The following is a 16,262-nucleotide window of genomic DNA, read 5'->3' on the forward strand; positions in this document are numbered from 1 at the left end:
TTTTATGTTAATATAGTTTTGTGTAAACTATTATCGATGAGAACTTTTTAAACAATTATAGGAGAGAGTCGTAGTTTGTAGCTCATGTCATTACAGCTTTGGTCCTTATTGTTTATTCGGAGACAAGCTAGCAATTTGGGATCATGAAGAGGGACCCATGCCCGCTAGTCTTAAAAATAATTATCAGGCTGGCATGAGAAAGTGATGATATTGATTTGATACCCTCTCTGTTCTTGATTATCATCCAATTAGGGCCTTCAAGTGTGTCTGCGAACTGTACTAATTGCTTATCAGTTTATGATGCTAATCTTGATTAATTTATACTTAATCACCTAAACTCAGAATACTTGATAAACTCTTACCTAAAACATTAGGAAGTCAACTTGAACCTTAATTGTGATATCAGCATCAATTGGGTTTTTAGTAGATCGCTAGATAATGCTCAAGGATTGTGTTGCTGAATCATATTATGCTGTTCATTGCCCAGTATGAGCTTGTCTTGCCAGACCAGATTCAATTATCATGAATTTTTTAGAGTTTGAGTATGACCACCTGCTCATTAAAAGATTTAAATATAAGCATTGAACATAATAATATTACCAGTGTTGTAAATAGCGAACTGGCATGACCTATGGGTCATGGTTCACTGATTAAACTGTTTAAATAAATAAAAAAAATTATATAATACATAATTCATTATAGTATGTTTTAACAAAAATTATATATATACTAGTGTTGTGTATTCTTAAAAAGGAAATTCATCAAATTTATAAAGACAACTTTTCGTACAGTGCCATTGATTTGAACTCTTTTTTTGTTTAAAATAAGGCTTAATCACTATAAAAAAAACCCCACCTTTTAGTCCCTTTTCAAATGCACCCTGACGTTGCAATTTTATCAATTGCATCCTAATTTGCATTTTTGATTTTCAATTCCACCTTTAAGTACTAAATTGATTTCTTTTTCATCTAAACAAATTAAAATAAGTCATTCATTTTTAACTTTTTATGTGGAAAATAGTTCAATCGAGTATTTTATAAGGGTTTTTATGAATTTTTTCCGAATGAAAAAAGTCCAATTTGATTTTGAGAGTGGAATTGAAATCCATAGGTGCGAATTAGGGTGCAACTGACAAAATTGCAACGTCAGGGTGCAACTGAAAGGGGCAAAAAGGTGAGGGTTTTTTTGGTGATTAAGCCTTAAAATAAATGGACCACAAGACTAATTTAAAAAAAAAAATGAATCGGATTGGCCCCTTATTTACAGTTAAATTACTGATCTGGTCCTGTTTCTAAAATAAAGAATATTACAAACTCGTGTTTGTTTCATTACGGTAGCTAGGATGCTTGCTTATAAATTCGGACTAATATAGCTGTTTTAATTTGACTCCTCAACCTGCTTTGGAATTTGTATGGAATCAAAAGTGAAGACTCGGGTCTAACCATTCTTTGCTATTCCCACCATCCGGTTTTGTTTGTCACTTTTTTTATTTTCACATTTATTAAATAATTCTTTTTACATCTCTTATTTTTACTTTCAATGATATAGTAAAAAATAAATAGCATTTTTTTGAGACATCAAAATGTATAAAAAGTGACAAATAAAATGGGATGGAGAGGGTATTAGGTAAGCAACAAGGCAGGTAGTTCTAAGCAGGTAAAAGGGTCAATTGCCCTTTCAGTGCAAACAAAAAAGATATAGATGCATGAAAAGAATGAGGATTGATCAGATTCCAAGGTTTTGTAATTACCAAAGCTACCAAGGGTTCTAACTTTTCTAGATCACAATGAATATAACCTAAAGTCATGGATGACCGCATATATATCTTACTTATATAGCTCAATTCACTTTTTTATACTATTAATTTCCTTTCTTTATTGTGATTAGCGTGCAATAAAGATCAGTAATTACCTAAGATGCTGTAAGAATATAATTAAGCACAAAATATTCAATGTTTTTGCTCATTTCAATGGTGTCTTCATGTCAGCGGACCAAATTTTACTATAATATTGAACACTTCAGCATTATTGAGATGTAATTTTTGAGAGAAAAAAAAGGACAATGAAGATAATTTATAATAAAAGTTCAATATAGGGCCTGTTTGGTTCAGCTGTTTCTTATAGCTGGTGGCTGTTAGCTGTTGCTGATAGCTGTTGCTGATAGCTGTTAGCTGTTGGCTGGTAGCTGATAGACCATTAGTGTTTGGTGAGATTTAATTAGCTGTAGCTGTTTATATATAAAATGACCGTAAAGGGCATAATTTTTGTTTTTATATATTAAATTATGAATATATTATATCATATATTATTTAATAAAAGTATTAATAATTATTTTTTTATAAGAAGCAATATTTAGTTTAAACTTATTTAGATATTTTTTTTTATAAATCTGTAATAAATATTTCAAAAAGTTATTAAATTATATTTATTTTAATATAAATAAAATAATTTTACATACTTTATAAATGATTAGAGTATTTAAAAATAAGTTAAATAATTTTATATATAAAAAAAGGATATATTCTAGTAAGGGTAATTTTGTCTAAATAATGAAACAGCTATGAGCTGTTGGCAAAAAGCTCCAAAATGGAGCTTTTCAAACAGCAGCTGTTGCAGGTTCAAAAAGCTCCAAAAAGCTCTGAAAAATTTCTCACCAAACACTTTGGTGGAGTTTTTTGAAAAGCAAAAGCCAAAAGCTCCACCAAAAAGCTGAACCAAACACCCCCATAATTTCAATAGGAATACTAGTTTTAGAGACGAAGACACAATCACAAATAGGAGAAAAACCAGGATTACTTGGACTAATTGACCACATTAATTGATAAATAAAGAAGCTTAGAACAAAACATCACAATTATCGAGCATAAAGATAGTCCAAATAGGCAGTTTCATACTTATGGCTAAAGTTAATCAAATATTCAGAATTCTCCAATTTAATTGGATTGTTTAAATGAAGATGCAATAGTTAATCAGTAACTATATCATAGTTATTCTAAAAAAAAAAAATATATCATAGTCACTTGCATGATCAAATTCAAACATCAAAATATTCAGTCTAACTGGTTAATGAGTCTAATCTAATTTTAATTACTTCATATTTTCATTTTTTTATAGTAATACAAATTTATAATAATAATTTTTATTAATATTCATTTTTTTTTTACAAGGATAACCAAATCCAGCGAAATTTGATTACCAATTATTTTACTGCAATCAAGTTTGAACTCCTAAAACAAAATATAATCAAACCAGATAAATTTTGACTCTACTGTATTGGATTATACCGTAGTAGTCAAACCCAATTTTGTAGGTCATTTGATTCGTGCAACTGTTTGTTTTTAACTGCATTTCAATCCAAGCTAGAGGAAGAAAAAAAAGTAGTCATAGTTGTTTTACTTACTTGTGGAGTAATTAAAATGAAGCATTCCCTAGGCGCACGTAACAGACAGGAAGAACAACTTTCTCCTTAATCCTCTCTTCATTGGGTATCCCAACACCTGCATTCTAATTACTATCAATCTCTGTAATACACATCTACTACATACCAGATTTATACTAGCAGTATAAACCAACTTACTGAATTCTAGAAGAAAAATCTTTTGTTGCCAGTGATCACTTGCCTCTTATATTCATCTAAATTCTTGAACCGTCGGATAGAGTAGAGAAAGGAGTTAAATCACATCTTATTCTTATCTACATTAGTTGAACTAGGAATAATAACCAAACCAATAAAATTGGTTCAATTTGGTTTGAATTTATAAAAAGATTTCATCTTTTGGTTCAGTTTATTTAGGACAAAAAAAAATTAGTAAAAAATAAACCGAAATAACTGAACGAACCGACTAGTTCGGTTCGATTTGAATTTTGTTAATTCCTTACAATTTTGATTTGGTTCGATATTAGTAAAAATTAAATTTCAATCCGGTTCGATTAGTCTAATAAAAGGGATCTATCTCCCATCATCAGATTTGTAAATTTGGTCAGTCAAGACATGTAGGACCCTGTTAAACCTTACACCTTCTAGCAGTTGATGAAAAGGAATTTCTCTTATTTATTAGAAAAATGCAATTCCAGTCACTAGAAAACATAATACTCACTTCCTATCCTAGCTATACACTTTTGTATCATTGTTTTGATAGTTTAGTTTATAATTCCAAAACCAGATATTTACTTAGCTGCCAGCCTTATGCACCCCATCAAGGAGACCTTTTCCAAGACCATCCATGCCTAACAGTTAAATAATGCGACAATCACTTATTCTCTTAAAAAATTATAACTTAACAGATCCTAAGCTTAAAAAAGACGAGAATTACAAAAATGGGGTCCAAGTTCACTGTCATCTTCTCATATTCTTTTATGAATTTACTAGACAGCTATGTTGCATGAAAACTTGTCCAATCCTACGTTTTGGCGTTTCGTTTTGATTTTAAGAAGAAACTCAAATTTTTTATTATAAGATATATATTCTCGTAAAAGATATGGTTTCACCATTTTTCATGTCAATTTTTCTCATCTCGGTGTGTTTCCATTTCCGTGCAACATAGCTCGACAGCTATTAGTATTTGTGACAAACTTGAAACAAAAATGGACACTAACGCGCTGCATTACAGCCTATATTCTCAGATGGCATCAGCTTTACAGCTTTATAATCCCAGTAGGTACTAAGTATGCACACAGAAATGTGAAAAGAATCTTAGTTCTTAAAGGGTTGTTCAAACTTCATTGTTTTGGGTTATTATTGCCAGTGAAGCCTCATCCACCATTATTGATGATACACAGTGATCAAATTTTAATAATGGAGGGTCATAATAATACTCACAGTAACCTACCTACATTAGTTGTTGCATTGAGGCTCAGTTCGTGGCTCAATGGGCCGGTGGGACGGTGCTCTATGCGCCGAGTAGCATACCTACGAAGGATTCCAAGAAGATGAGAACAAAATTATAAACAGTAGATGCATGCATATCTACAAGTCTCTCAAGAGAAATCAATAGTGATGTACGCATTTAGATCTAAAAAGTTGACAACAGCATTTAAGAATGTTATCAGCTAAGGATTACAGCTAACAAAGATCTAAGGAAAGATTTAATTGTAACAGAACAGAGATTTAAAATATACAAGAGAATAAACAAGAACATGCCAGGCATTTTACTGCCATAAACACAAAACATAGATATGGAGTATTTACGTAGATATCAGGAAGACTTGAACATGTTTATGAAAATCATTAGATTTTAGGATTTAATGACGTATTCAGGATTGGGTTCAGACTCAAGAGCACGATTAGAAAATATGCTAAAAAGGATTAATAAAAATACTACAGAGCCAGGATTAGAGAAATAAACTTCTAGTAAGCTTCTTATATTGTAATCATTTATCACACTAATATAAACCACTAACACGTAGGATAGTACGTAATTAGAAGAATAGAATTAAGATATTTTATTCTATTCTATATTCAACAACTTTTTGGGGAAACTTAACAAAATAAAATATAAATTCTTGTTTACAGTTCTATCTTCTGACAATCCTATATAAGATCTCCTGATGGTTGCTGAGATACATGCCAGCACTTTCTTCTCATTTTTGTCTATTCTTCCACGTTTCCCAAATCTAACTATTCTCAAGATAGTGGTAACCTTAACCTATATGCCATTTCCATTTCTGGTTTAAGCATAGCAGCATTATTATCTTTTTTCTTCTATCCAAATCTTCTCTACACTTACATTTGTATTTAAGCAACATGTGGGGTCTATTGTTAGGAGCTTTGGTCATTATAAGTATAACACATTGGGTTTACCGTTGGAGAAATCCAAAATGCAATGGGAAACTCCCTCCTGGTTCAATGGGATTGCCACTCCTCGGCGAGACACTTCAGTTCTTTGCTCCAAACACTTCTTCTGATATTCCTCCCTTTGTCAAAGAAAGGATGAAAAGGTACTTACTAGACTAACATGTTCAACAACTGGCTAAATCATCATTATTATCTTCTAAGTTTTTTCTATAAATGTTCATGTTACTTTCAGGTACGGGCCAATATTCAGGACTAGTTTGGTTGGAAGGCCAGTGGTGGTATCAACCGACCCAGATCTCAACTACTTCATCTTCCAACAAGAAGGAAAGTTGTTTCAGAGCTGGTATCCAGACACATTCATGGAAATCTTCGGGCGACAAAATGTGGGTTCGTTACATGGATTCATGTACAAGTACCTAAAAAATATGGTTCTAAATGTATTTGGTCCTGAAAGCCTTAAGAAAATGCTTCCTGAAGTTCAAGAAGCAGCATGTGAAAGATTGCAACTATGGTCACATCAGGGCACAGTCGATTTAAAAGAAGCAACAGCTAGTGTAAATTCTGCCTAACCATTCTCCTCAGTTAATTCTTTAATTACAGGTAGTTTCTTATTCAAAATGTGATAGTATTTTGACCTTTACAGATGATATTTGATTTGACTACCAAGAAGCTGATAAGTTATGATGAAAAGGATTCCTCAGAAAATCTAAGGGAGAACTTTGTTGCATTCATGCAAGGTTTAATCTCCTTCCCTTTGGAAATACCTGGAACAGCATATCACAAATGTTTACAGGTAAACCAAGTAAGATCAAATAATAACCATGTAAAAGCTCTTAAGCTCTACTTCAAACTCTAAACTTTCTTGTAATTCAATTTCAGTCCAACTAAAAATGAAACTAGTCCTTAATATTATTAAGATAGTGTGCTTTACACCTAATACTAACTACCATTTCAGAAAGGCAGCAGATCAATTCCACATATAATCCTAAAAAGACATTATCCAGTTTTGGATATTCATTATTCAACTTTATTTTGATTCTCAGGGCAGGAAAAGAGCAATGAAACTGTTAGGGAATTTGCTACATGAAAGAAAAGCAAATCCAAGAAAGCACCAGAGTGATTTTTTTGACTATGTACTTAAAGAACTTCAAAGAGAGGGATCCATCCTTACAGAGGCAATTGCTCTAGACTTAATGTTTGTGCTTCTATTTGCTAGCTTTGAAACAACTTCCTTGGCTATAACTATGGCTGTCAAATTTCTCTCCACAAATCCATTGGCACTAAAGCAATTAACGGTAAGTAAGTATTTAATATGGATAAAATTGAATGTATAATTACATACTCTTTTTGCAAAATTAACATGCTCTAGAACTTTTTACTTTTTCCAGGAAGAGCATGAAGCTATTCTAAAAAATCGAGAAAATGCAGACTCTAGCATAACATGGAAAGAATACAAATCAATGACATTTACATTTCAGGTCAGTCAACATTTCCGCAAGAAGTTCAATATGAAATCAGTTACTCTGTCTTATTAACACAATGATGATTTAATTTTGCAGGTCATCAATGAAACCGTAAGACTGGCAAACATTGTACCAGTTATCTTTAGAAAAGTGCTCAAAGAAATCCAGTTCAAAGGTATCTACATAAATTAGACAAACTGAGTCCAAAGAATGCTAAACAAAGTTTTGGTAATGCAAAAAATATCACAAGTGAATTGAAATATAACATGAATTAATAATGATGCAGGATATACCATCCCAGCTAATTGGGCAGTTATAGTCTGTCCTCCTGCTGTACACTTAAACCAAGCCAAATATGAAGATCCACTTGCCTTCAATCCATGGAGATGGAAGGTGATTATAGTTGAAAATCTCTTTTGACTCATCTGCATTCTGCAAACATACTTATAAAATGAGTAGATCTCATCTCAATGTTACTTCAATGAGTGTACCCTATGCATTTGTTCAGTTGTCTTAAAATAATGGTTGCATACAGGGCCAGGAAACAAATACCGCATCAAAGAATTTTATGGCTTTTGGTGGCGGCATGAGATTTTGTGTTGGAACAGATTTTACAAAGGTTCAGATGGCTGTATTTCTCCATTGCTTGGTTACAAAGTACAGGTAATACCAAGTGCAAAGAGGTTTTCTTTGCGCACAATTTTAAGTATGTGTATGCGCATGTTGTCGTCAGAAATGATGAGAGAGCAAGAGAAAGAGAGGGACTAACCTTTTTCGCAATTTAAATTTCAGGTGGCAAGCAATCAAAGGAGGAAATACTGTCCGAACCCCCGGTTTACAATTTCCAAATGGTTATCACATTCAGATCACAAATAAAGAGACTGGAACAAAATCTACATAGTCAAAGCAAAAAGTTAAAAAGGCATCTTACATGTGTTTTTGGAGTTAAAATATGCCAGCTCGGCATCTTTCTATCAAAGGTTCCTGTCTGCGAATCTGCAAAATTATTGATGGTTAATGCAACACTGAAAGCATGTGTAGAAGTCATAAACACTAACAACATTCATTTCTCAAACAGAGATGAAAGCTACAGTTTTGTTCAGGATCAAACAAAATTTTTTGCTTTTCTTTACTATTAGTCCCTGTAAATTCAGTAAAAGAAAAGGAACAGGAAAAAAGTAATTGGCACACTTGTCACATCGAAAATTTACTTGTAACTATTACTGTCATGTTTAAGTTAAATTCTTGGTATTTACAACAAAGAGTAATCAAACTTTCTCTCCATTTGCTCTCATTTCTCATTTATACGAATCCTACCTCCCATGGAGAGACACAGAGGAAATCAGAGACAAACTTTTATGAGTCACCATGAACTAGCTACAATATATCAATCCACTATCCTACACTTCGCTAACAGCTTAAGCTTTAAATCATCAAGTAGTCCATCCATGCACTCGGTAATTTCATCTTGGCTCACCACAATAGATTATCTAAATAGTTCTTGAATGGTCTTCTCCTTTGGATCGTCTATGGTGCCTATTATTATCATTCTCCATCCCATCCACATAGACATGATGCTTGATTCTTGATTTCCTATCACTCCTGTGTTTACCTTTGTCCTTATGAACATGGTGTAGATAATAATTATATTCAGTATCCCCTCCTGAATGGTTATGCCTGTGCTCACGATGAGTGCCTCTTCGCTTATGGTGACCATCATGCTTGTGGTGCCTTGCTTCCAACTCATGATGTCTCTTAACATGAACGTGGTGATGGTGGATATCAACATTGTGTCGTGCATATCTATGTCTCTGTTTATCAGCCCAAACGTGATCGTCCCACCAATCATAAAAAGGATCAAAGAAACCTTTCTGGTGTAAAAGCCACAGTAGAACAAGCACTGCATCAAATGCAAGGCATTAGATATTTTTTGTGAAGGAAAAAATCCAATCACGTGATAACTTTGACCAAGAAAGATCAGGAAAAATAATAAAGGTTATTATACCTATTGGAAAGATGGCCAAAAGAAGACCAAACATCACCATCCAACCCATACATATATACTGTATGTGGCAACTGAAATCAAAGAAACTACTGCATTTCCTTCTGATTACAAAAAGAACAATATATACAATTGCCAAATTGTCAGCATATCTAATAAACTAAGGAAAGCCTTACAAACAATGCAATTATATAAAAGTTACGTATGCTGAGTTTTAAAATGTATCCTTGTAATTATGCTACTGTCAACGTGAGTTGATTTAAGACCTACAAATGAATGTCTTGTATATCACTCAGAAAAACCATCAAGGCAATCATCCTAAGAAATAACAGCAGATCTTAAGGAGAATTCTTCAACGTAAACCTGGTCCAGTGTCTTATAACTACATCTTATGATATATGTCTTCAATAGAACTATTTCACTAAAGCAAAGAAACATATCCAAACTCAAGATAATAATAAAAAACTTCAGCATCTGAATTAGATTAGATAATGCTATGCTTTTATATTCAAAAGATGTAAAGATGTTAGATCCAGAAATTATGCCTAGCCTTTCCAAAACATATTCTCAGTAACATACAAGTGGTGAACCAGTTGCAATCTAGGCAGACTACAATCTGAAAACAACTGAGACAAAAGTTTAGCATGACAAACAAACTTTGGATGTGCTATCCTTTCCAATTCTGATAGAAAAATAAATTTTAAAATATTAAATTCTTTTAAAAAATGTACAAAGCCAGTTCAAAAATACATCTAGTGAGGAGCAACATTAACATTTCCAATTAATTTAAGGATTTATCATGTCGACAGACTTGAAAATTATGCAGATACACCAAATGTATGACATAACTCAAGAACAGACGTGTCATGCATGGCTGAAAAAGGAGTGCATAAATTCTGCAAACAAAGGAAGAAATAGGAGCAATAAATGAATAATCTAGGATACTCCCTCCCCTTATCTACAACATGTATGCCTATATGTAACTTTATATAAATCCCTGAACAACGGGAGTTACCTGCAAGTTCTTCCAGTGATGAAGTCAGCCAAACCTTTCCACAGTTTATTCCAAATGCTTTCAATCGATTCTAAAAAGCCATTGATACTCTTTGGAGGTTCAAAGGGAGTAATCTGCATATATTCATGATTTAACTGTTTCAATGGGACAGATGAGCTGCCAAATGAATAAGCTTTAGGTATCAATTGTCATAATTCTAAGGTAACTGGCTGCTTTATTTAACCATTTATAGAACGTTTATCCATAAGGAAGAGAATCATATATCATAATATTAAATTAGCATTTAAATGGGAATTTGCACAATACAGCAAATACTTAAAATATGAAGAATAAAAATGCATGTATCCTCAAAATCAAAGGCAGAACACAGCAATTAAATTAATGAACAAGGGTCCTTCTGTATATGTCAAATAGAAGAAAAATTAAAGCATATGGCCTGTAAGATGCCAATCTAAAGCCTTCTGCCGACAAGCACTAATCACATTTCTCTCATAAACTGAATTATATTCTCATTCGCCAGCTTTCCATTCTCTCATCATCTGTTTCCTTCAGTAAGAAGGTAGAGGAGGCCTTCATTAAAGAAAAAAAGACTTGAATGGTTTGCGCATATCTAACGCAGCCAAAAGATGCACCAGTGTTGAGGACATCGAAGTTGTTGGAGTTACAAAAAGGAAGGTACCATGAAAACTAGGATCACATGAAACAAATTGATGAAGATGATTTAGACATCCATGTCCTAGAAATTTATCTCTAAAGGAATAGAATGGAACCAAAGAATAATAAATCAGAGTCAAAACAAACTGAGAGCAATGTTTAGTCAAGGTAGTTCAATATTGTAAGATCTATTTCCTTATTGCCCCTTCACATCACTTTAAAAGTTGTCCTAGAAAAGCTTCGTATGGCAGGAGGATAAAAGTGCAAAGTAATGACAACATATAGAATAGCCCAAACCTGTGATCCATTGTTAATAATAGTAGCCGTGGTAGAAAATTGGCACTCAGCTCTGTCAACTTCATTGAAATTAGAATCCTTAAGTATAGCTGCATTAAGCACCGAGATTCAGAATTCATACTATCTTCCAACTTCATTAAATAAAAAAAAACAGAAAGAAGAAAAAAACATGGAAACTCTACCTGCACATACATATTTAGCAGCTTGATCAGTGGTTGGATAGACCTTGAATGATCGGGTTGCAATTTCATTAGGCTTCATAATGAAGAATTGCTCCTGCATCATTGATAATTAAAAGTATACTTTCCAAAAAATTATTCTATAAACAATATTAATATAAAAATAAACCGAAACAGGTGTCTCAGTGCAAAAGCTTCTTAATGCCGCTTCAGGTGAGGTTGAATTCACAACAGTGAAGCATATTTAAGAAAATAAGGTTACCTCCATAATAGAGACGCCTCTTGAGCAGTCAAACTGGATATGAAGAAATTCATCCATTAGAAGTTGTAGAAAAAACAAATGAGATAATCAAAATTGTAAATTATTGCTTCTTAACTTGAATTACGAAATTCCAAACCATGCCTTATAGTTACTATCCTCAATGTATATATTACATTTAATACATTTTAACATCATGACAGAGAATGGCAAGGTAGAGCTCAAGATACCGTTAAACTGTATGATGCTTCCACGTCCCCAGTATTCTTTGTGGTAATTGTAGCAACTCCAAACTGAGTAAGGGCCTCAAATGTTGGGATAACGACATTCAAGATTTTCCCAGGGCTCCTATAAAGCAGCATTTATCAATTGTCCAAACTCATCCCTTTATGGATTGCACTAAGCTTTTAATTTCAACCGTTTGTAACAGGACAGGAATGAATATTAACCTTTGGTACACAAATTCAATGTCATCAGCCCTAAGCTCTACCATAAGATTTGTATTAAGAACTTCAGTGATTCCTATAGAGAATGAATGAGTCCCTCCATTCTGTACTCAATTTAAAACAGTTAATAGAACTCATAAAAGTGCCTATTGTTAGAAATAATATGAAAAATGGTTGAAACATAACTGGATGCTGATTTATCCTTTCAAACCTTCCTTCCACACCATATAATGGTAATTGCTTCCTCTCGATTCGATTCTTATCAGCCTGCATTTATAGCAGTCTCTTTTCAGTTCAACAGCCCTATCATAAGACCTGTATAAATTTTCAGAAACTTTGAAAGAAGAGGCTACTTTAAAGAGACTACTAAGCTCATTGAACTAACATCTCGGTAATTCCACAACTGATTATGCAAACAACTCCAGAATGGTGAAGCACAAAAACTCGGCTGCTCATTGAAAGCCTCATAGCTGACACCAATTTTGTTGCATTCAAATCCATCTAGGGAAAATCTGACTCTCTCAAGCAACATCCACGTTGAATAATTCCTCCCAAGATCTTGTGGTTGACCAGGCTCACCCTTAAGCACAGAAATGAACTTTAGCAAGTCACGTTACTACTATGAAAGATGGTGACCTTTAGTATAAAACATGCATTTTCTGTGTTTTGAATATTTTTACTTGAAAATTGGTGGATATAGCTAATGGTTTTGAAGCCTAGATCTGTTCCTTCCTTATCAGTATCCTATTGTCATGATGCAATAAACTTGTAACAAAGAAAGCTTTATCGAGAAAAAACGGAAATGATAATCAACGGCATGCATAAACTGATAAACAAATTGACAAGAAACTTTTTTTTCTCTCTTTAATGCAGAGAAGTTTAGTTGTAGTTGTACCAGAAAAGGCCAAACAAAGCATACCTGTCTTGGAATGACAAGGTAGAAGTCTTCAAATGAAGGAAGACTTGAATAACCAACAAAATCTCCAATAAGATTAACCCTCAGAAAATTATCCTTTGAGGTTGCTGTTCTATTTTCAGGGCCCACTATCACTTCCTGAAAGCAATATTTAAGATGCCAGGAGGATCTGACATTAATATCTATGTCATGGCTTTTCGATAAAATACAATTAAGACAAAGCAAAACAAAAAGTTATCATCTGAATAAGCGGCCAATCCATCATTCCGTTCAAGTAAGCAAATTCAATAACTCAATTAAAGCAACAAGGAAAAATTCAGAAAATAAATTTAAAAAAAAGTTTAGACATACAAGGTGAATAAAACCTTGATTGTATATATACCCATGTAAAGTTAGAAAAGAAAAGAGGAGGGATGAGCTTATAAAATAAAATGATGACAAAAAGAAAAGAAAAGAAGAGGCAGGGATTGTGTTGCTCTACTATCAGCTATGTAGTGCAGAAAGAAGCCACGTATATCTCAATATCATGTTATAATCCCACAGACATATAAATCAGATTTGGAATAGATGTAATTCTTTCCACGGAAAGTGATGAAGAAAACTCAAACAAAGATATCCTCCATTGTGCAATACTAAAGTAGAATCACAGCCAAAGCAGAATACCCAAACACTAGTAATTTTAATATTACATATATGAAGGTAACAGATCTAGAGAAACAGCATACCGAAACTTTATATCTTGTCTTCATCTCAACTCGAACACTAAATCCAATTGATCTCTGCCCAATACCAAAAACATGGAACCTAACAAACAACAAACGTTAGTTCTGGAATTATGAGCTAAGAATATTGAAAGTTAAAAATAAAACATTAAAGACACCAGAAAACTAGCAAGCATTGAACCACGTATCAAAATATACAGTGCAATATGTTAGATTCAAGGCAATACAATGCTCCAATATTTTCACTCATCCTAAAGCTAGATCATCTCAAACATACAAAGAGTTTTTGATTAATAATTTTAGCACATTACATCTTGTCAAACAACTTTCATTAAACATGGATATGCTAGTCAAACAGAAGTAAAATCAGCATAGCATAAATGCCGTACCAATCACCTGGAAATCTGACACAGTGTGCAGTATTGGCCTTTCCTTTCATCATTTTGTCAACTGGTTGAAAATAAGTTATAGCAAAAAGCCAATGAACAAAGAACAGAATGGTAATATTTTAATGCAAACATTCAAGAATCACTTACAAAAGTTTCCACATGATGAAGGTACTCGCCTTTGGGGTCCACAAGGACAGCAGGTGGGCTGAGCAATGAACAATAAAAGATGGAGGAACGATAAAAATAAAATAAAAACAAAGCATGAAAGAGAAAATCAGAACAGCGTGAGGACGTTTAAAGAAGATTAGTACCACATATACGTACTAGTTATAACTTATAATTACAAGATAAAAATGTAAATGTGATTAAACTAAATCAGATACACCACCTCTGTATGCTCAATGATGTGACCATTTTCATCCCGCAGCCTATAAAATAGTTAAATATAAATATTTAGTTAAGTTCAGGAACATAAAAATGAATTCAAATCTCTCGGTTTCTTATATCTCCTTAAGAAAATCCTGCTCTACAAACCAAAAGAAAAGGTTCAGTTAAACTTACATTTGCTATATGCACCATTTTCAATTGTAGATCATCTAAATAAATACATATCTTGTAGTCTAATGTTCAATTGCATTATTCTTACATACAGAGATCAAAATAGCAATTACATTTGCACGACGAAACCAAACAAAACTTTCTCATAGACAAAAAGAATCAAGAACCACAACAAATATGTAAGTTTAAACAACCACTCCATATAGCAATCAAACTGTACTTGCCTCTCGCACATATGCACAACATCAGCACCAGCATCTGGCTCACATTTTCGTGTCTTAACATAGTATTCTTCAGGTTTATAAGCAACATCCTGAAAAATCACAAAAAAATTCAACCTAATTCTGAATTGCACTCATCACATAAGTTAAAAATAAAACCCTAACTCATGCTGCCACAATCAACTCAACGTAGGCTCTCACTACAATTAGATTACTACACTCAGGTTAAAACTTGAAAGGAATACAAATGCAATACATACACGTATATAAGAAAGCTCATATAAGGCATAAGCTGCAGATTTATTGACAGTTATAACCGGCGGTATTCTCAATGTTTTTTGAATGCTCGTTGTATTCTCCTCCTCGACCTCCACTATCTCCGCCACAATCGACGCTTCTCCTCCGCTCTTTTCACACAAAAAAAGACACGCATCAAAATTAAATTATACTAACCGAAGCAATTAAAGTTCATAACATCCAATAAACTTACAGAGCCACTAGGAACTGCCATGTTCAAGACGATTTTGTTAGTGCAGTTGAGAGAATCGGAACCGGAGTTCTTCTCGCATTTGTCGAGCTTTGATTTTGATAAAATCTCTATTCCGTTCACCTTTTCTGCGATTAAATAACAACTGATCACTAAGCAATAGATGATTATCAGTGTCGCTTGCTGTTCCATTTTTAGCATTTTAAGAGAAGAAACTAGAGGGATTGATTTTGGCGGTTTAGTTTTGATTTTAATAAGAAACAAAAATTAAAAACTGCCATTAACGGTTACCATTTGAGAACTACAGCGCTATTTAAGAAAATAAAGTTTTTTAAAAATGAATGTGACGACGTCGTTTGGTTATTTCTGTTTTCTTTTTAAATTCTGATTTTTTTAATTACCAAAAGTAACATCGAGTGTGTTATTTCAAAAATTGAAAGTTTTAGGTAAAATTCAACAACCCATAAAAATTTGAATTTAATTTACCATAAGACCAAAAAAAAAACACTTTTTTTGGTTTTTAAAGTGTACAAACATTATAACTTTTATTTTCTTAATGCAAAGTTTGTTTTAATTTCAATTTCGATTGTAGTCTTCATTTATAAAAATCATCTTAAGATTTAAAACTCATATTTGTATATAGTTTAAAGAACCTATAGTATTCCTTTCGAAATCGGCATAACCGCTTGATTCAAATTTAAAATATTGTACATAAAAGAACGAGCTATAACCTCTAACACGCTCAAATTCCCAAGGGTCAGTACAATTTTTAAAAATTCAATAAAGACAAATGTATATATAATTTTTAAATCTTATCAGTTTGGTTCAGTATTATTCCGAAAGTTATACGTATGTATAATA

At 32.9% G+C, this 16,262-nt stretch overlaps 2 protein-coding genes and 1 long non-coding RNA gene across 8 annotated transcripts; 1 reads left to right on the forward strand and 2 right to left on the reverse strand.

The window, feature by feature from the left end:
* On the reverse strand, positions 1-8,100 carry LOC126676972 (uncharacterized). Of its 4 annotated transcripts, XR_007640460.2 has the most exons (7): positions 8,026-8,100; positions 7,550-7,688; positions 4,829-4,908; positions 3,577-3,639; positions 3,400-3,496; positions 363-552; positions 1-274 (listed from the first exon to the last, which is right to left on the reverse strand). It is a non-coding gene; the product is annotated as an uncharacterized LOC126676972 (long non-coding RNA). The 4 variants fall into 4 exon arrangements; XR_007640458.2 differs by lacking the exon at positions 3,577-3,639; XR_007640457.2 differs by having other exon boundaries at positions 3,577-4,908.
* Positions 4,895-8,388, forward strand: LOC126676970 (cytochrome P450 87A3). Of its 2 annotated transcripts, none has more exons than XM_056105345.1 (9): positions 4,895-5,936; positions 6,026-6,347; positions 6,437-6,595; positions 6,837-7,088; positions 7,182-7,271; positions 7,353-7,431; positions 7,543-7,649; positions 7,792-7,919; positions 8,049-8,388. In XM_056105345.1, exons 1-9 carry the CDS (start codon positions 5,743-5,745, stop codon positions 8,155-8,157), a joined length of 1,440 nt encoding a protein of 479 aa, XP_055961320.1. In that variant the 5' UTR covers positions 4,895-5,742; the 3' UTR covers positions 8,158-8,388. The 2 variants fall into 2 exon arrangements, with proteins under 2 accessions (XP_055961320.1, XP_050227313.1); XM_050371356.1 differs by having other exon boundaries at positions 6,437-6,586.
* Positions 8,187-15,677, reverse strand: LOC126676968 (protein HAPLESS 2). 2 transcript variants are annotated; one of them, XR_007640456.2, is made up of 19 exons: positions 15,405-15,677; positions 15,175-15,321; positions 14,918-15,006; positions 14,524-14,563; positions 14,283-14,340; positions 14,136-14,196; positions 13,750-13,828; positions 13,028-13,162; positions 12,494-12,688; positions 12,295-12,375; positions 12,112-12,212; positions 11,893-12,010; positions 11,666-11,698; positions 11,407-11,500; positions 11,225-11,313; positions 10,274-10,386; positions 9,262-9,362; positions 8,574-9,156; positions 8,187-8,252 (listed from the first exon to the last, which is right to left on the reverse strand). XR_007640456.2 is itself a non-coding variant. In XM_050371354.2 (18 exons), the coding sequence occupies exons 1-18, from the start codon at positions 15,600-15,602 to the stop codon at positions 8,747-8,749; spliced, it is 2,142 nt and encodes a 713-aa protein (XP_050227311.1). In that variant the 5' UTR covers positions 15,603-15,677; the 3' UTR covers positions 8,454-8,746. The 2 variants fall into 2 exon arrangements, 1 of the variants encoding a protein (XP_050227311.1); XM_050371354.2 differs by lacking the exon at positions 8,187-8,252 and having other exon boundaries at positions 8,454-9,156.
* Between the last annotated feature and the right edge of the window lie 585 nt (positions 15,678-16,262).

The sequence above is a fragment of the Mercurialis annua genome, linkage group LG4, assembly GCF_937616625.2.
Source record: "Mercurialis annua linkage group LG4, ddMerAnnu1.2, whole genome shotgun sequence".
NCBI lineage: Eukaryota > Viridiplantae > Streptophyta > Magnoliopsida > Malpighiales > Euphorbiaceae > Mercurialis > Mercurialis annua.